The sequence below is a fragment of the Protopterus annectens genome, chromosome 17.part0 (assembly GCF_019279795.1).
Source record: "Protopterus annectens isolate FY-2018-M chromosome 17.part0, PAN1.0, whole genome shotgun sequence".
NCBI lineage: Eukaryota > Metazoa > Chordata > Ceratodontiformes > Protopteridae > Protopterus > Protopterus annectens.
The window spans coordinates 691,689,228-691,710,502 of NC_056751.1; the positions used below are offsets into that span (position 1 = coordinate 691,689,228).

The 21,275-nt window shown below is 36.7% G+C and overlaps 1 protein-coding gene across 11 annotated transcripts in view; it reads left to right on the forward strand.

Moving 5' to 3' along the window:
- Positions 1-21,275, forward strand: part of LOC122791844 — a 2,266,858-nt gene that overhangs the window by 1,920,703 nt on the left and 324,880 nt on the right. Inside the window, exon 14 of one of the 11 annotated variants that reach the window (XM_044059815.1) lies at positions 7,606-7,681. The exons of the other annotated variants lie outside the window; for them this stretch is intronic. Within the exon in view, the coding sequence (XP_043915750.1) occupies positions 7,606-7,649 (44 nt within the window). The 3' untranslated portion in view covers positions 7,650-7,681. The remainder of the gene's footprint in view (positions 1-7,605; positions 7,682-21,275) is intronic. 11 annotated transcript variants of the gene reach the window in all.

Below are 21,275 nucleotides of genomic sequence, written 5' to 3' on the forward strand. Positions count from 1 at the left end.
GGTGTACTCATGCAGATGTATACTGTAATTTATAGAAAAATAAATGCAGTCTTACATATGTGTTTTTATTAATAGATTTTTTGAGTCTTTCAGCTTTTCCGGGGTCGCCACAGCGGAACTCCGGTCTGCTAATGATTGGCAGCAGATTTTTACGTGTCAAGTTGCCAGCCCTGACACACAACCTTCAACGAAGGTACGCCCATTCATGCATGTCTCCACACAGAAGATGCTTTAGCTGAGAATCGAACAGGACATCTTTCTGTGAGGCGACAACGCTACCGCAGCACCACCACTGCAGTTATTCCACATTTACACAGACAATTATGTTATCACAAAAAGTTTCCATATATTTGAGTACATATGCAGTTTACGCTTTCTTTTGCATTATTATAATAACATTGTAGAAACATATTTTCTTACCTTCAAATGTGCAACATTGTAATTGCTTATTTTTATCTTTATTATAAACAAACAAACAAAAAAAAAATAATACTTACTGTAGAACTTTGGCCTTCTCACCACTACCTGATCAACCTACTTGGCCTGATGGTTGGGCCTATGATTCCATAGGTCATCGTACCTGTGATGGCATTGTTGGCTGGAGGTGATGATCCCTTTCAGGGAAGATAGGTGCTCCCCTACTCCTGCCAGATTTTTATTTTTTCCACTCACTACCACTAAAGCATGTCTGGAGTTTATCCAGCTATGACTCATTCAGCTTGTTGACCACATCATCTTTGTGTTCTTATCTAACCAGCTTGGTGTGTGGTCTTGTGCCTCTACAGATGATGCCATCATTTGAAGTGCAGAGCCAGAATGAAGAAGTATGAGCCTGGCTGTGGTTCGTAGGTTTAGTAACAGTCACTCTGAGGTGTGACATCACCCTAAACAAACTCAGTTAATAACCAGCAGGGATATTAGACCATGTAGTGTTATAAATGGCAAGTTTGGTTTTACATTTCTTTCTCATCTACATGCTGTTATAGTGAATACATTCACATTTCATTTGCATTATGTGATAGATAAATGTCAGTAATGCAATCATCTTTTTATATTAGTTACAATAGCTACTGCTGCTGCTGTGCTTTGCCTTTTATACCTTTTTCAGGTGTTATACCTGAATATCATTTATGCATGCCTCATCCAGTATAGCAGCATTAGTAATGTTTTCTTTTCTTTTTTTTTTTTTTTTTTTTGGAGGGAAGGTGTGATTTTTACAGAAATAAATATTCCAAGGGAGAGAAAGGATAACTTCAACCATAAGAAAAACTGCATCTTCATAACAGTCCTCAAGAATATGGCAAAATCTGTTTGGTAAAGGGGGAGCCCAAACAAGCTAGCAGGACAAAAGCCTGGAATCAGCTATAATGGGCATTAATGCAGTCAGTAAAAGAAACTGCACATTAGCACAATGCCAGAAGAGGGCAAATTATATAATAGGATGTGCTAAAATTAAGGTAAGGCAGAATGCAGTTGTCCCTGGCATTATTGGGGAGCCTCCAACATATAGCCCCTTAATAGTAGATGAGGAATACCTCCTGTAGATTTGTGGGGATGACTATGACACAAAAGGTAATGTCATGGAATAATCAGAGGTGGAGTGGACACTGGCTGCTACCAATGTCTGCAGCAGCTACATGCATCTACTCAAGAATGTTGATTTAAAGATTGTAATATATATTTATATATAGAATTGAATGCTGATATGGAATGATTATATTAAACACATCCTTTCTATTAACAGGTGAAATTTCCATAACTACACAGTATAACAAAGAAGGCAATACATACGGTGTCTCTCACACCTGCTTACTAAGCATAATATAGTGTATGTTATTTCTTTACCAGTAATGTATTCAGATCATTTTTAGAGGGTCAGTAGCAGAAACAAACAGTTCCATTATACCAATAAATTTGTAGGATATCAGCAGCAGAACAGCTGATGGAGATGATGATAAAATTGTACACAGTCCCCAGTTTTAAATGCAGGATCACACACACCATAACATGTTAGTAACTCTGTGGGAAGTGACAGTGCACCATGCTGATGTTACAGTCCAGCTTGTACAGGGAGAAACCCCCTGCACCTCTAAACCAGTATCTGCAAACCCAAACAAACACTTCCAGGATAATGGCTGACATTAAGAGGTAACAGTGTCCACTGTGACTGCCTTTACAAATCAGAGTCAGGTGCAGGAATTTGTCACAGCTACCCCAGGAAACACATAAAGCTTTGGCTGCTCATCAGCAAATGTGCCATGACATACTTAGGGCTCACAGCACTGTCACAGAGAGTCTGGTGGAAATGAGCAGAGTCCGCTGGGCATAGATGAGAATTTACAGCAATATATGGAAATGGCAGAGAGTTGGGATAATACAATGACCACAGTGAGGCGTATTATGGTCGCAGGAACAGCTTCTATGGCTGCCTCCATTTGTACACTAGTTAGCACTGACCAGACCCAAACAAGAGGCAGTCTTGGAAGTGCAAGAGGATGGGTAACTGTCTAGACACAAGGACTCAGATCACATGAAACTACAAGTGCTTTGGAAGAAAGTACTGTAATTAGTCAGGATAACAAACACAACAAATTTCATACCATTTTATTTGAACATGAGAAGGCATGTTAGATGAACAGTGACAGTAGACATTGCATGTCACAGCATAGCCCACAGATACTAGTGCATGCATCAAGTATACTTTATGTGTTTTTTTTTGTTTTTTTTTACAAGAAAGGAAACTCTAACCTGAAGGTCATCATCCACAGTTGTGGACTAGATGCCACCTCTTTAACTGCACAGCCATATGCCATGAACAAGCCTACTGCATGGGGTCCCTTACTAATGCTGCTGGCATGTTACCATTAGTTATAGTAGGACTGCAACTGGGAGTTGCAGTGACAGCAAAGGTAACTTACCCAACAGACCTCTGCTGGGTTATGTATAGAATACAACATGCAGTAAACGTCCTGCATGCAGTAGCTGGGTCATACTGAAGAGTAGGTACCTTCAGATTTCTCTAGGTACCTAAACCAATTCTTTAGAAGGCCAAAGAACCTCCCAGTGATGACACAGGTCTTGGACAGGGCTGTATTAAGGCTTTTTTCTGCAGCTCCACTTGAATTTCTCACTGGTGTCATTAGCCATGGCACTAGATGATAGCCAGCATCTCCTGAAAGAGGAAAAAAGAAGGATAAAATGGGGGAAACAAACACAGAAAAAGTGGTTTAGTATTCATGAATACATTTTACCATGAATAATTGCTTAAATGAAATCAGAAAAGAGAAAAAGATATTTCCACTCACCAACAAGATGATCACTGGGCACCCTACCATGCAAGAGGGGGTGGTAGAGTGAGCTAGTATCCCAGATATGGGAATCATGTGCACTGCCAGGATTCTGTGCAGAGATGTTGGTGATATACCCCTGTGTAGCATGCTCAGCCTGATGACTGGTTGAATAGTAGTCATTCGTATTGCTATACCACTCACCTGTGGACCACACAGGGCCCTAACTGCAACTTTGGTGCAACTTATCACACCACGCACCTCAGGGAAGCATGCAGTCCCATAAAAGACACACATAGCTCAGGCTGGGTCCTGATGTAAGACCTGGAAATAGATGTTTTGATCTACACATGTCAAATGTCATCCAGAAACTGCTGTAGTATCCTCAAGGTAGAAGCTTGGGAGATGCCCAATGTGCCCCCATTCTGTCTGTGGAAGGCTCCCCTACCTCCTTGATTTGGTCAAACATTCATGAAAAATGCACATTATGAAAAAATTATTACAGTATTATTATATATATATATATATATATATATATATATATATATATATATATATATAGATATATGTATATATATACATATAAATGTCATTCATTCTCCTACCTACATAAAAAATATTAAACAGTGTTTCAGAATGAAACCTTCTCATAATTTAGCTGCTCTTAATCTCAATATGATATTTAAAGAAACAGTAATATTTAATCCTGGAATTAGTAAATATTTAATCTAACCTGTGAAAACAGTTTCATTTTTCTAGTTTTAGAGCAGGTACTACAGAATACATGAGTGGGTTTGTGGAAACTTAGAATGTCATGAGCTTTTGTGGGTTCTTAGTTGTACAAGGGAAATAGTAACGTTCCTCTGCCTCTGGGGCATCCAGGCAATGAGTTTTCTGTTAGAAGCGTTTTCCTTCCAGATCAGAAATTTTGGACAGGAAATGCATTACAGGATTTGTTTTGTTTATTTTCTGTTTGCATTTGTTTATGGGGTAGTACACCGCCAACAACTGACCATTTGCATATACAATCTGGGCAGATATCATCTCAGGAATGAGAAATCTTTAAAGACAGTAGTTACAATATTGAAAAAAAATGTGTGTGTGTATAGCCACAGATAAACAGTTGCAACACTGTGACCACAAACCTACCAATAAGGCAAGAGATAATCATTTGAACACTTGGTTCAGGATACACTTTGTGACTACAGAGTATATAAAACGAGAGAGGTAGAGACAGAAGAGACGTTTATATATGAGCAAGTGTTTAGGTGATTTGGCCAGTACTGAAGCAAGTACACTCATATATGCTATGCAGATATTTTTTTGAGTTGAACTCTGAAGGTGGAAAATAAGAATTGTTCCTTTAGTTAGGGTGGGAGGGATTTACATCACCATGGTACAAGAATGTTGAAAGAATAGTCAGTCCAGTGTAGTTTGGTTTGAGGTATTTTTAGGTGGGTAATTAGGGAGAGGTTTCTGAGTATGTACTTTGTGTTTTGTTTATAGTTTGGCAAAGTGTGGCAAGAATGAGTCTGATTGCAGGGTACTTACTAGGAGTGAACCTAAGAGTAGGTGCAGTCTGTGTTCATCAAAGAACATACTGCGGGTAATTCAATGGTGCTCATGTGCGGGCGAGTTTAGGATAAAACATTTTTTTTTTTATTTGATGAAGTGGAGGAGATTTTCTTATAAGCAGAGGCTATGCTAGGAAGACCATATTAGGTTGGCTAGAAGGACTCCTTTGCATGTATCAGCTCTAGTTGGATTGCTTAAGCAGGATGTGATTTTCCTAGCCTAAAACTGTAGTAAATTAATTTTTTGATTGTTTTTTCCAGGCCATAAAATAAGGTATGTCAAGAATGTAGATGTTTCTATTGGGCTGCTGTTAAAGTCTGTTATACTGAGGAATTCTGAGTGGTACTAGATAGCCTATTTTTCTGAGGAGATAACTAATCACTCATAGTTGATTAATCAGGTCTTCCTCCAGCTGGGTTTGAATTATCAATTGACAGTGGCAGTACCAGCAGATATCAACTGTTTGTAACGAATCAGAGATAAGTTAAGCAGGTAATGCGGTTGTTTAAAAAATATTTAAAAAAGTCATGGGCAAGTATGGATACTTGGCATGCAACTTTATTGAGACGGGCAGCTTTTGAAATTAATGAACCTTTTTTTTTTAACCTTGAGTAATCTGTTAGCCAGAAAAGTCATGGAACCAGGCTACACCTTTGCTGATGGTGGCAATATCTTTAATGCAATGAAGCAGGAGTTCATGCTCAGTAAAAAATGCCATATTAAGGGCAATGAAGAGTGTCCCTGTAAGGTTGCTTTTATCCATGTTTAGAAGAATATAATCTCTAATGCAGGATGGATCAGTCGTTGTCATCTGGCATAAATTATTTTAATGAAAAGAAGATGGTATTGTACCAAGAATTGGGAGGATGTAGACACAGCAAAAGTTGTGTTTTCAGGTTTAAACTGTTTTTTGGAAGAGGTTTAATAAAGGCTGATTTATAAATGTTGGGAACAATGTTTTGTATTTAACAAAGGTTATAGATGTAGAGAAGAGGTACCGTGAGAAATTCTTAGTAGTGAAAAACGTTATCTGGCCAGAGGGAGCATCTGTGGGTCTTTTTTCAAGCAAGTGGTCAATGTCTTTTGGTGACATTTTCTTGAAGTAGAGGAGTAGGATGAACAGGGAAAATTGAGGGGTGAAGGATGTGAGGGGATGAACTGAACTGATATCCTGGAGGTGGCTGAAATTTTTAAGGAAGTCAAGGCTTGTAAGAAATAGTTTTAGGTGTGTATGTCTATCAAGCAGTTATATGAGATCAATACTGGGCAAAAATTTGGCCTTGTTAGAAAGGAGCTTAGTATTCATGGTTGAAATCTCTTCATATTATATTTGTAATATTAAGAAAACACTGAATGATGACTTTGCTCATTAATTAGGCAAAATCTTTAAATGTACTTATTTGTGATTCTTGAAATATGGTATCTCTTTTACTCTCTCTCTCTCTCTCTTCCCTTAACATCCTGTTTGAATTATTATGCAAAAACTGCATAAAAGATATTAAAACAGTCAGTTATATTTCCATTAAAATTGTGATTTCAAGGGTTATGAATAAGCAACGTTCTCCATTGTCTGTCTCACTTTTTGTTCTAACTGTATAATGCTGAATCTTTCTTTACTATATATTAGAATTTACAAACCAAAACAATAAGTAAGGACATCATGTGTTTCAGCTTTATGTCAGTTTTGAATGTCCACAACTTTTTTTTTTTTATTTTTAAACCTGTTATGGACAAATTTAGGCCAATAAAGCCAAACCCCACTAGCTGTGGACATGCATGTTTCAGCCTTCTTATGGCCTTACCAGCACAGCATAAGTAAGAGGTCATTTGCATATATCCCATGTACCTCTAATGCAAGAGGTTTAAAGTATCACACAGTGAAAACTCTAGCTTGACTGGATTTTTCTTGTAGTTTTACTACTGACTGGTTCACCTGTGTGACCTGTTTACTCATTGTTTTGGTTTGTTAGTTTGGATATTATGCAGAAACATAATGATTATGAACATCAGCTCAGTATGACAACCCTGTGTTTCTAAAGGTTAGCTACACAGTCCACTTATGCTATACTGTTGAGGCCCTAAAAAGGCTGAAACATGCGTGTCCACAGCTAGCGGGGTTTGGCTTTATTGGCTTGAATTTGTCCATAACAGACATAAAAATAAAAAAAAAGTCATGGACATTCAATGCTGCCATATAGCTGAAACACTTGCTGTCTTTAAGAGGTCATTTGCATATATCTCATGTATCTCTAATGTAAATTAGGGTATCACACAGTGGAAACTCTAACTTGTCTAGATTTTTTCTTGTACATTATAACTTATCTGAAAACCCCTAAATGTGATCAGTTGAAGCATGAATTTTGCATAAAATGGTAGGGTTTGCTGAAGATGCTCTTTTGTTTCTCATATTTCCATCCAGTATACTATTCCTGTTCTGGATCATCATCTTAGATTGTTTCCAAAGTATAACTCTGCATTGTTAATCCCAAAATGTCTGTAGCTCTACATGTAATCATCAGACATTAGATTTAACTGACCAATACTTATCTTGCATATGATCGTCTGTTTTTCTTTTTTGTCAGGGATTCTAACTCTGTCAAACATATAAAATGTAGTAGAAGTCAAGTCAATGCTTGGCGCATTCTTAAAAGAATATTTCATACCATTTATACAATGTGATCTAAAGAATTCTTTAATTAAGGTGGTAATTCTATTAAAACTGTTCTCCCTCATATTTTACCAGTACCCGTACAACATTCTGTGGAATCCAAGTATGTTGCACATTAAGGAACAAGCACACTTTCGACCCAGATTGTTAGGTGAGTTGAACTTGCCCATCTTGAGATCTCGTGTCAGTACCTGCATGCTATATGGAATAGCATGTTGCCTCACCCTACATATCAACAGTTAATAACAGTCTAAATCATCACAGGTTAATGCCACTCTCTTTTTCTTTGAATCTAGTGATAGGTTTCCAGTCTGAAAATGTCAGCTTCTTCTCATTTTTCATTCTCAAACCATGGCAAACACTATTTTCTACCTGTATCAGACTTCTATTACCAGTTACAAAGCTGTGGATTTACATTTTGTTTCAGTTAAAACATTCACATAAATTATGTAATGATTATTTGTATAACTCCTTGCAAAGATGACAGCATCATGTGCTTCTTTGTTGAGCACAGTTTTGATGTAAATATACAATTAATCAGTTTGTAGCCTATAGCATGTCATGATTCTTCTAATTTCTGTATTATGTTTATTATCAAGTTATCAAGCTCATACCTACTGAATGTACAATCTTGAACACAACAGTAAACTGAGAAACCTGTTGTTTCACTTATAACTGCCCTCTCCTTTAACAGTAGAGTTTCATCTCTTATCCCCTGTAGTGAGACAACCATAATCCCTTTAATGAAAGTCCATTTATTGTAAGGGGTGTTACGTTAAATACAGAGATTTACAAAACTATGTGTTTACTCTGTGATTTGTATTCCTCATCCTACTTTTGGAAAATGTGTACATGGAAACTGCTTTGAATGGTATTTTTTATTCTGATAGACTATCAATCCTACTGTGTTGTCAAATAAATGGATATGCAATTTGTCTGTTCAAGAAATGGGAAAGGAGGGGAATTATGTTTTTTTTTTTTTCTTTTCAGAATGAAAAGTTGAAGCATTGTTGGTCTTCTGTTTATGTGATACTTAAAGACAATTGTGGTCCCCAGACTGTAAATACAATTGCAGTCCTGGAATTATTTTTACTAAGAAATCATTTTTCCTCTCCCCCTACTTTCTTTCTTTCAGCCCTTTCTTATGTCATAGACTGTTATGGAATTGCCTGACTGAAGCTAAAAAGGCATCATTGCAGAATTGGAAGAGAAATACCTTTCCAATAAACAATATTTTCTGTTTATCTAATATGTCACCTATCTCTTGGAAAGATTTTGCTGTGTACTGCATGCTCTTTATCTAGTTTTTTAACTTGCTGTCTCTGTGTTTACTAAACTTGATCTTCAAAGTTATTTTATACTGTTGTGAATTCATTTCCTTTCTTTCTGTTTCACTCAGTTGGTATCTGGTCCTGCTTGTATCAGTAACCATTCCTGAGGTTGTAAAAACTCAGAATAGGTTACAGTAAAAAGTTGAAGAGACAGAGCCCTATTTGACTCCTTTGTTACACAGACCATATTTTTTGACAATGTTCAGTGAAGTGGAAACTTCAGAGGGCCTTGATTCAGCACAGAATATCCATGTCAAGTTAAGTTTCTAATTGCACTCTGTCTTACTCAGCAATCAGCTATTGTTTTCCTTTAATCAAAGTTTTCATACATATTTGCTTTCTTTTTTTATGGTATTACTTTTGTTTTTACTTAATTAACAAAAGACGCTTTTAGATTTTACACTGAGAAATTTTATTGATAGCTTCAGTGAGACCACTGGTATGGGTTATTGCAATTGTCCAACCAGCTGCCAACGATAGAAATAAGCAAACACTAAAATACGCTGAAACATACCCGTTTAATAGCAAAGCTTTCAGGTACAAACCCTTTATCAATACTCATACAGGTTACAAATAAAATCAAACATTTAAATAGAAGCCAACAAAGCACATGACCTGCAGCCAAAGATCATGTGATAAAAATTTGTGTTTAAAAAAATATATACATAAACTTTAAAATGCAATTATTTCAATACTGAATGTTGTAATTTCACTAAAATAGGCTTTAGTGTAACAGTAACATTCAAGCCAGGCATCTTGTCAGCTGAAAGTCTTAAAATCCATTCAAATTCTTCTAAATCTAATAAATTGTTAAGGTCATCCCCCCCTCATGGATACACACACTCTAGCAATGACATGAAATCTAAACTTATGTTGATTGCCACATAAGGATATATTCCTATATAAGGCATTCCTATCATTCCCTCTCCGTATCTCAGATATATGCTCAATAATACGGTCCTTTAATCTTCTTGTGGTCTTACCTACATAAAAACAATGGCAAGACGTGCACATAGCCAAATATATCACATTAGTTGAAATGCATTTTTCTGTGTTTCTCCTTTTCAGATAATCCCTACTAGCATACAAAGATATTGTATGATATGTGATCTTAGTGGCACTGCACTGATATGTGGCTTTAGTATTGTAGTAGGATGATGCCATTTGTTATTCTGCTTCCAGTGTTTTGTATATGTGTCCTATACATATGCTTATTTCTCTCTTCCCTTCCTTTGTCACTATCCTGTTTTCAATAATTAGTTTATATTTGTTGTTTTCTTTCTCTCCATTTCTGTTCACATTTTGTACACCAGGTGCCACAGTAGTGCTGATGGCATAGCCATGATTTACAAGTCAGACAGCAGTCCCATTGGTGTACCCCCATTGTAACAGTGACTTAGTGGACACTGTTATAGAAACCAAAATGTTCATACGGAATTTACAACTTAGGTTAGAATTTGGACAGTTTGATGACAACTTAGATAAGAATAAGCACCGTCCTAACAGTACTTACGTTCCTCAACTTCACCCAACCATCGAAGTATTTGGTAATGTCGTGGAAGATGACATATACAAATGTTTTCAGGAGAAAGTACCATCAAGACATAGATGCAATTTGAACTATAAGCAGAGACAAGCATTATATTCACTCAAAGATGATAGTTCTATAGTAATAAGACCCGCTGATAAAGGTGGCCCTGTGGTCATCATGGATGACACATACTACACTAACAAAATGTTCCAAATGCTAGATGACAGTAATACGTACTCCATACTAACCAAAGACAAGTTAACAGATATGGTGTTCAGTGTTTACAATACCTTAGATGACTTGGTTATGTCTCTGGACATAACTCAACAACTTTATGAATACCTTAAGGTGAATAACCCCATAATCCCGATTATACAGGGACTCCCTAAAGTCCATAAGAACAGCACAGATCCACCACTAAGACCCATTGTTGCAGGGCAGGGCTGGGTCACTGAACCTCTATCCATTTACTTGGAAAGTGTATTAAGACCTTTAGTCAATGACAACAAGAAAATTTTGAAAGATAGCAAACAGTTTCTCTTAGATTTATACTCTCAAACTCGACCCTTAGGTGAACAGCAACATTTCTTCTTTGTGACACTTGACGTAGTCAGTTTATTTACAGTAATCCCTAATGACACAGGAATAAGAATGTTAATAGAATATTTGCAGACACATTCCGATTTTTCGGATAAAAAAGTTGATCTTATTGCCCTGTTACTTGAGACTGTCTTGACCAACAATGTTTTTGCATTTCAAGAAACTATATTTTTACAGAAGGATGGCGTAGCTATGGGCACATCCTGTGCCAATAGCTACGCCAACCTAGTGATGGCAAGGTGGGAGGATGTTTACCTATATGACCATCCACTTTTTAATAAGTTTGTTGGTATGTATTGTCGTTTTGTAGATGACCTCTTCCTTATATGGTTGGGTGATGAACTCTCTTTAAAAAATTTCGCTTCTTACTTGGACAACACAACAGATTTTTTGAGATTTACCATGAATTTCTCAGATGAAACTATACCTTTTTTGGATGTGGAAGTATTCAGGATGTCCAATGGCCTGATTAATACAACAATTCATAGGAAAGCATGCCAAAGGAATAACATACTACACAGGAATAGTATGCACCCTGGACATGTATTTCAGAACGTCCTTAAAGGACAATTCATGAGAGTTTCAAGGTTGAACCCACAACAAGAGTTTTATGATAAAGGAATAGAGGACATGAAGGATAGATTCTTAGAAAGGGGCTACAAAGAAAAGGAAATATTGGAAATGGTCAAAACTGTGGAGTGTTTAAGAACTAGTACCGCAAAACCTTATTTTATGGCACATGATGGTAATATGAAGAGTCCAACGCCTATAAAAACTGAAATCAGAACCAATCTTACTTTCAGTAAAATGAACCTGGAGGTGAAAAAAACTCTGAATAGACACTGGGGAATACTGAAATCAGATAGGGATGTTAGTGAGATAGTAGGCCCAGCACCTCGTGTAACCTACAAAAACCATTTGAATTTAAGAAACATTTTATGTAGACCTAAATATCTTTCGAAAAGCAGACTTATAGATGATAAAAACACAGTGCCTTATGGGCATTGTAAACAATGCATCTATATTAATAAAGATACCACTTTTGAGCATCCTGTTACAAGACGTACTTTTACCTTCAATACTAACACGAACTGCGAAAGTAAAAATGTGGTATACATGGCCACATGTACTTCCTGTAATGGTTATTATATTGGTAAAACTAACAGAACACTTAAGGAAAGAGTTAGGGAACATGTTTATCACATTAGAGTAGGTACTGAAACAAATGCCCTAGCCAGACACAATACAGTAGCAGGCACTAATCATAATTTTAAATTCTGCGTCATTCAATGTGTTTGTGTAGGTTTTAGAGGTGGTGATTTAATCAACAAAACTTTAGAACAAGAGACACGGTGGATAATAAGACTAAGGTCTGATAGGTCACCAGGCCTTAATGATAAAGTGCAACTGAAACCATTTTTAAAAAGTAGAAGACTACGCAGATGATTTAACCTGCTTTTACCCAATTAGTGCAGCTTTACACTATGGACTTATCCTGTGTGTATTTATTATGTGTTCTTTATGTGTTATTTTTATCTGTTACCCATTGTGTAGCCTTATGGTTATCTCTCATCTTTTGTTGTTATTCTTATTATTTTTTAATGAATACTTTAACAAATGTACATATATTTTTATTTTAATATGTCATAATCTGAGACCGACATATGTTTTTAAGGTATAATTGTGCACATATGTACTATCTATTCACGGTAAAGCGTGAGTATAGGTTTACTTGTATTTATTTTTTTTTTTTTTTTTTTTTTTTTTTTTTTTTTTGGAAGTTTAGACACTGTCCTTGCTCATGAACACGTAGATGTTTTAAACGTGCTTTCCGTACTTTGAGCTACTATTGCACATAAAGTTAGGTTGTACGTAATTATATATATAGTTTCTGCAGAGCAAGACTTTTTTACCTCGCAAACAATTTGTTCTGTTTGGAATCTAAGAGGTTCTTATTTGTGCATTTTTTAAAAAACAATACTCAATTTTGAACATAAGGGTTTTCCCTAGCGATGATGCAATTTGATTCCTTATTGAGGGACATCGCAATGCTTACTTTATTCGCTAGGTTGAATTGGTGGAAAGGTACGCTCTTACTGCTTTTACTCTTTGTATAGCGTTCTTACTATGTCAGGTTATTTATTTGGTACATGCAAAGTTGTATTGGAACCACCACTATATATGACTTAGTACTGATACTACAGAGTGAAATGCGATCTTGTACGTTATTTATCTGTGGATTTTAACTTTATAACACCGCAAGGTGATAGAAAGCTAGAAGGTTTTAATAAATGCAGCAACGACTTATAATTTTGTAAAATGTATAATAAGTTTTAGAATGATTTAGAGTTTATGTTTGTTGTCCTTATAATTGCATGGACATATTGATTATTGAATACATATTTTGATGGAAGCATTTATTTTAAAGCATTGTTACATTTACCGATGTCAACATCTTTCAGTTTCTGTCTTTTTAAGACAGTATAACATGTGACTAACAAACTGATATTGTCCAATAGCAAACATAAGGGAGTTTTTAAAAGTGATTTGCACAGTGTTATTCTTTGTATTAAGAGTCTGAAGAAGCCTTTGGCGAAAGCGCTTACTCGTTGGAATAAACTTCAATTATTTTTATGAGTGCACTTTGATTTGTGGATCTTTTGAACTTTTGCTTTTCGTTTTATTGCCACTGGAGGGTCACGCATTTGGTATTTGGATTCACATAAATTATGTAATGATTATTTGTATAACTCCTTGCAAAGATGACAGCATCATGTGCTTCTTTGTTGAGCACAGTTTTGATGTAAATATACAATTAATCAGTTTGTAGCCTATAGCATGTCATGATTCTTCTAATTTCTGTATTATGTTTATTATCAAGTTATCAAGCTCATACCTACTGAATGTACAATCTTGAACACAACAGTAAACTGAGAAACCTGTTGTTTCACTTATAACTGCCCTCTCCTTTAACAGTAGAGTTTCATCTCTTATCCCCTGTAGTGAGACAACCATAATCCCTTTAATGAAAGTCCATTTATTGTAAGGGGTGTTACGTTAAATACAGAGATTTACAAAACTATGTGTTTACTCTGTGATTTGTATTCCTCATCCTACTTTTGGAAAATGTGTACATGGAAACTGCTTTGAATGGTATTTTTTATTCTGATAGACTATCAATCCTACTGTGTTGTCAAATAAATGGATATGCAATTTGTCTGTTCAAGAAATGGGAAAGGAGGGGAATTATGTTTTTTTTTTTTTCTTTTCAGAATGAAAAGTTGAAGCATTGTTGGTCTTCTGTTTATGTGATACTTAAAGACAATTGTGGTCCCCAGACTGTAAATACAATTGCAGTCCTGGAATTATTTTTACTAAGAAATCATTTTTCCTCTCCCCCTACTTTCTTTCTTTCAGCCCTTTCTTATGTCATAGACTGTTATGGAATTGCCTGACTGAAGCTAAAAAGGCATCATTGCAGAATTGGAAGAGAAATACCTTTCCAATAAACAATATTTTCTGTTTATCTAATATGTCACCTATCTCTTGGAAAGATTTTGCTGTGTACTGCATGCTCTTTATCTAGTTTTTTAACTTGCTGTCTCTGTGTTTACTAAACTTGATCTTCAAAGTTATTTTATACTGTTGTGAATTCATTTCCTTTCTTTCTGTTTCACTCAGTTGGTATCTGGTCCTGCTTGTATCAGTAACCATTCCTGAGGTTGTAAAAACTCAGAATAGGTTACAGTAAAAAGTTGAAGAGACAGAGCCCTATTTGACTCCTTTGTTACACAGAACCATATTTTTTGACAATGTTCAGTGAAGTGGAAACTTCAGAGGGCCTTGATTCAGCACAGAATATCCATGTCAAGTTAAGTTTCTAATTGCACTCTGTCTTACTCAGCAATCAGCTATTGTTTTCCTTTAATCAAAGTTTTCATACATATTTGCTTTCTTTTTTTATGGTATTACTTTTGTTTTTACTTAATTAACAAAAAGACGTTTTTAGATTTTACACTGAGAAATTTTATTGATAGCTTCAGTGAGACCACTGGTATGGGTTATTGCAATTGTCCAACCAGCTGCCAACGATAGAAATAAGCAAACACTAAAATACGCTGAAACATACCCGTTTAATAGCAAAGCTTTCAGGTACAAACCCTTTATCAATACTCATACAGGTTACAAATAAAATCAAACATTTAAATAGAAGCCAACAAAGCACATGACCTGCAGCCAAAGATCATGTGATAAAAATTTGTGTTTAAAAAAATATATACATAAACTTTAAAATGCAATTATTTCAATACTGAATGTTGTAATTTCACTAAAATAGGCTTTAGTGTAACAGTAACATTCAAGCCAGGCATCTTGTCAGCTGAAAGTCTTAAAATCCATTCAAATTCTTCTAAATCTAATAAATTGTTAAGGTCATCCCCCCCTCATGGATACACACACTCTAGCAATGACATGAAATCTAAACTTATGTTGATTGCCACATAAGGATATATTCCTATATAAGGCATTCCTATCATTCCCTCTCCATTATCTCAGATATATGCTCAATAATACGGTCCTTTAATCTTCTTGTGGTCTTACCTACATAAAAACAATGGCAGGACGTGCACATAGCCAAATATATCACATTAGTTGAAGTGCATTTTCTGTGTTTCTCCTTTTCAGATAATCCCTACTAGCATACAAAGATATTGTATGATATGTGATCTTAGTGGCACTGCACTGATATGTGGCTTTAGTATTGTAGTAGGATGATGCCATTTGTTATTCTGCTTCCAGTGTTTTGTATATGTGTCCTATACATATGCTTATTTCTCTCTTCCCTTCCTTTGTCACTATCCTGTTTTCAATAATTAGTTTATATTTGTTGTTTTCTTTCTCTCCATTTCTGTTCACATTTTGTACACCAGGTGCCACAGTAGTGCTGATGGCATAGCCATGATTTACAAGTCAGACAGCAGTCCCATTGGTGTACCCCCATTGTAACCCAGCCTGCCCCCTGATAGGTACAGAGGAGTTAGAGAGGACACTGCATAATGTTCTTCATATTGATAACTGATGCAGTAGCCTTAGGTATATGGGGTTATATCCTCCCAAGGATATAGCCGCCAGCCAGCTTCCAAAGCATCAGGGCACATTCCATGTACCCAAACTGTCAAGCAGCTAGAGATGAGCTGAGTAAAAGATATGTTTTAGCATGACACTCTTTAGAGCTTTACTAACACCAAAGAGCACACTCCTCTGAGGTTTTTAAAGGGCAATGTTCCGCTTGTGCTTTCCTTTGCTGGGCAGATAATTTCCCTTTGGGAAAGTTTTTCTCTAGAGAAAGTGTTTAATTTCCCACTGTGGGACACCCATAGTGTTTGAAAGTGCATGTTACTGTGTTTTTTCCATCAAAAAGCAACTCCTGTGGACTGGTAGTTGTACCAGCATTTGTTGTTTGTCTTCCCTGGGGAAAAGGCACCATTTCTGGTTTGACAGTGGAATAGATTGTCAGTTCCACAGTCAGCCCTGCTTCCAGCCACAAAATGAAAAAAGTTAAGCAAACAGACTTTTTCACCACATCAGGATAGCAATTTGCCTCAGACATACGTGAGTGACTCTGCTGTGGCCATTTCTTCTACCTCAGAAAAGTCATTTTTTACCCCAAATCCCACTGGTGTAACACCTACAGCCACTATAGATCGGGGGGGGGGGGTTAGCCACATCCTTTGCCCCTGTTGTAGTCTTCTCAGTGGGTATGGGAGAGCCAGTAATATTGTTCCTGGGAGAGGGAAAAATTAAGGTTTTCCTGGTGTGTCAGAATGCTATGTCCATCCCTAGGAAGCAGTAGCTTCCATTAGTAACATGGTTGGTTCTATTTTTTTATCTGTCAAAAAGAAACGGAAAACAAACATCTATTGATTCCTCCTCCAATTTTTTTGTTTAGGAGTAGTTTGCAGGCACTGGCTCAGCATTTAATTTAGGTTACTGATTGTTTTTCTAGAGTAGTTTCTGGTAAAATAAAGAAGGATGCCTCTTTTCCTGAAGAGATTCAAGATTGCGAATCTGAACAGGAAGATGCAAAACTGTGTGGCAGAAAAGCTGAGCAAGACCAGGCCAGACCTTCATGTATGGAAACAAGATCAGGGGGTCTTCCAAGATTTCACACATCAGTGGGGAGCTCCTCAAGTGGAGTTTTTTGCCTCTTCTCTGAAAACATCAGCTGGCAAAATTCTGTTCCAGGACTCCATGCAAAAAGTCCTGGAAGACAGATGCCTTTCCTTTTCTTTGGACATGAATGTTCCTGTATGCAGTTGCACCCTTTCCCCTAATATCTATGGTACTTCTGCAGATTCAGAAGGAATCTCCCAAGATCATTGTGGCGACTTCCTTCTGACCAGGCAACCATGGTTCTCCCTTCCATTGGAAATAGCAAGGGGCAATTACCACAAGCTTTCTCCCAGAAAATATCTACTCATACAAGGACAGAGGTGTTTAATACACTTCAACATCAATCATCTTCAACTGACTACCTGAATGATAGGGTCTTAATTCCTTTTAGGTACCTTTTTTTCTGAGGACATGCAGCAGGAACTAATGGAGGCAAGAAATCTTTCTACTAGAAAATTCTGTTTTAGCAAATGGGAACTTTTCTAGTTGGTGCCAATAACCTAACCAGTGACCATTCATGGTTAGTTTTTCTCTGAGTTACTATCCTATGGCCTTTCTTATTCCTCTGTCAAGGTTAATCCTCTGTCAAGGTTGATTTATCAGCCATTTCAGCATGTCTGCCCATGGATCCTCCTCTTTTAAAGCAGACTCACTACAGAATGTTTATGAAAGGGCTTTGCATTAAAGGCCTTCGAGTAAACCAGTGGCCCCCTCCTTGGCATCTTAATGTTGGGTAGAGAAGCTATAACTTACTCCATTTGCACTAGCTGATCTGGCTCACTTGAGGTTCTTCACATAGAAAACAATTTACTGATTGCTGTGACCCCTGCAAGCAGGGTATCTGAGTTGCAACCTCTTATGATGAGTTAACTTCACCTCATTTTTCACAAGGACAGGGTTTCTTTGAGAACTAATCCTTCCAATCCTTCTTTTATGCCTAAAGTGATATCTGAGTTCTCTTTAAGCCAAACTATCCATCTCCCTGTTTTTTTTTCTGAACCTAAAAACTGAGGGAGAATGGATACCCTGTACCTTGGATGTCCACAGACAACTTAGGTACTAGCAATGACAGAACCAAATCTTTCAGATCCTCAGATCAGTTGCTCATTTCTTGTGAAGGTAAGAAGAAGGGACAACCTGGGTCAACACAGACTATTTGCAAACAGTTGTTTAAGGCTATTACACTTTGTTGTACTCACCATGACAAATCTATTCCAGGCAGAGTCAAGACACACTCTACCAGGGCCTTGGCTTCATCTATGGATTTTTGGAAAGGGTTGGATTCTGGCCATAATCAAGAAGCTGCTACTTGGTCCTCTGCACATACTTTTACAAAGCACTATAAACTTGATTCCTTCTGTAGTTCTAGATCACATTTTGCTTGGACTATTCTCTGTTGTTTCCAGACATTTTTCCTTCCTCCTCCTAAATATTTAGTTATGGTAATCTACTCATATAGCTAAGGCTACTGAAGCAGTGATCAAGATGAAGAACATAGTACAGTTGTGTAAGTTAAACTTACTATAACAGTAGATGTATGAATGATCACTGCTGCAGTAGCTGCTCACTCCCTCCTTACCCTTTTTTTGGGGTGTGTTTTTATGCCATATTGTGGATATTTATTTTTCGTTATTTCAAGCATTGTCTTTTTAGGGTGTATTCTCCCTTTCTCAGTTGGCAGGAATGCTCTGAAGAACTTCATGCCCAAAATTGTCTTTTAATCAGCTCATCTTATGCTGCTTGACTGTTTGGGTGCAAAGTAGGTGCCCTGAAGCTGACCGGCTGTTATAGTCTTGGCAGGATATAATCTGATGACTGTTGTATTCTTGGCAAGATATAACCCCATATAGCAAAGGCTACTGCAGCAGTGATCATTCAAACAAATACTGTTAAGGCAAGTTCAACTTATACAACTGAACATTCTGCTTCTGGTTGCAATTCACTGCAGGAGTGAGGGTTTTGTTATACCCAGAGAGTTGGGAGAGGTGGTGGGGAATCTGATAGACTGGTGGTTGGAAGCCCACATAAGCCACATAGAAAAAGTACTATTGCATCTAGCAGAGTTGCATCTCTGCCTGCTCCTGCCATAACAACCTAAGGTAGTACCCAGTGGGGACTGTGGTCATTGTGCTGTCTTACCTCCCCATGGGAATCACATAGGCAGTAGCATACAGAAGACCATACATCCCCTAACCTCCATCTCCTTTTTATGTGTGTCAATGTGCTCCCATGTTTGTTGGCTAGTCCTCCCATCAACAGTTTTCTCCCTTTGCTTGTGAGTCTCTAAATCTATTGCCCCCAAAACTCTGTGTATCACCACTTTCTTGACTGTATTTCTCTCTCTTATGTGTTTGTGCATTTGCCCCTGCTTTTGACTATACATTATATTTATATATATTTATATATATTTTCCATACCTTTACCTTTACCTTTCTGTTATATCTTTCCCCAGAATCCCTTAGCACTTGTCAAAAAAAAAAGTATTGCCCTCTTCCTTCTCCCGACTCTCATTCTTACCTTCTGTGTTACCCTTGTAGAGGCCTCTCTGCTTGCTGGCCCTTTTGCTACTGCCCTATTCACCCTTTTCCATTTTTTGTATGACCTAAAATGGATTTAAACACTGCATTGGGCCCTTTAAATGCCATGCTTATTTTTCCATATTGTCACAGATTGTTGCATGTGTTTATGCTGCAGCATGTGCATTCCCTCTGCCCATCTCTTTCGTCTTGCTCTTAGCCATGACCGCAAGATTTGCTTCTTCACTGCAGACCCCGTGTGTTGTATGAGTGGGTTTTCTAATGATCACTGAACTGTGCTGCAAATTTCAGCGAAGTCATTTGATAGTTAAACTCATGCTGCATTGTCCTACAAGCTGCACGCTATGATCATGCTAAGCTTTTTTTCTGAATCCCACAGAAAATTAAATAAACTAGATGAATACAATTGTGCACGCTTAACAGAACCTTAATGAGAAAATGAAACAAAGCCGTTATTGTCTCTCTAACTTTATTTTAGGTTGCATTTAGATAACAGTAAAATAACAATTAATTCAATCAGTTGAACTTCCAATTAGTTAATGAGAAGTTCATTCAAAAGTTCTTCAGAACACTGGCTTTCATTGCAGCAGTAAGGTAGCAGAAGTAACAATATGTCATTTGCCCGTAAGAACTTTCACAGTTCAGTAATTTTAGTATCTTCACTTTCTTAAAGTAAAAAAAGTGCACTCACTATTAAAACCTCAGACAGCGCCATATAAATAATAAATCCCCTAGCGGAGAAGGCAAACGACTAATTCTATTTATAATCCAAACTAACATCTTCACTTAGATGGAAACTGTTTTCATGGAAATTTATATATAGGTCTTTTTATACACCACTTAAAATAGAAATCATATCTAAAACTAAAGTTGCTTGCTGGAGGTGTAAGCTAGACATTAAAGCTGATTGGGAACATATGTTTGTTCCATGTGTTGAAATTAAACTATAGTGGGAAAAAAAATCAATGATTTCTTACAGACTTTATTTTCTGACAAATTCATTCTAACCAAATCATTGGCTCTTTTTAATACTCTGATACCTGAGTGTGTTACAAAACTGAAATATCCAGTTCTGTGGAGCCGTTACAAAACTGAAATATCCCATTCTGTGAAGCCTTTACAAAACTGAAATATCCCGTTCTGTGGAGTTTTACTGTCAGTTACATGAAAAGTAATAAGAAATTGGAAAAGCAATACTTCTTCCTGCAATGAATTTTGAAACATATCCTCCGTAGTAAGACATCTGGAGATTATCACAATAAGAACTGGACCTACAAAAATCACTTCCTCATATAATTCATGGAAAAGAATAAGTGAACTCTTAAAACAATGATTGTTTTTAGAAATAGTTGAAATTGTATATTATGTATTTGCTTATGTGTTAGCAGACAACCTTTGTAAATAGTTGTCTTATTAGTTGTTTTGAAAGTTGTTTATGATTGTTGAGAAATTGATTTATGTTCTATGTTCATGTTATTATGTTAATTATTTCATTGCTAAGGAAAAGTTATTATTGTTTATGCTTGTTTTTAAAAAGTTTTAATAAAACGTTTGAAGAAAAAAAAAACTCAGACA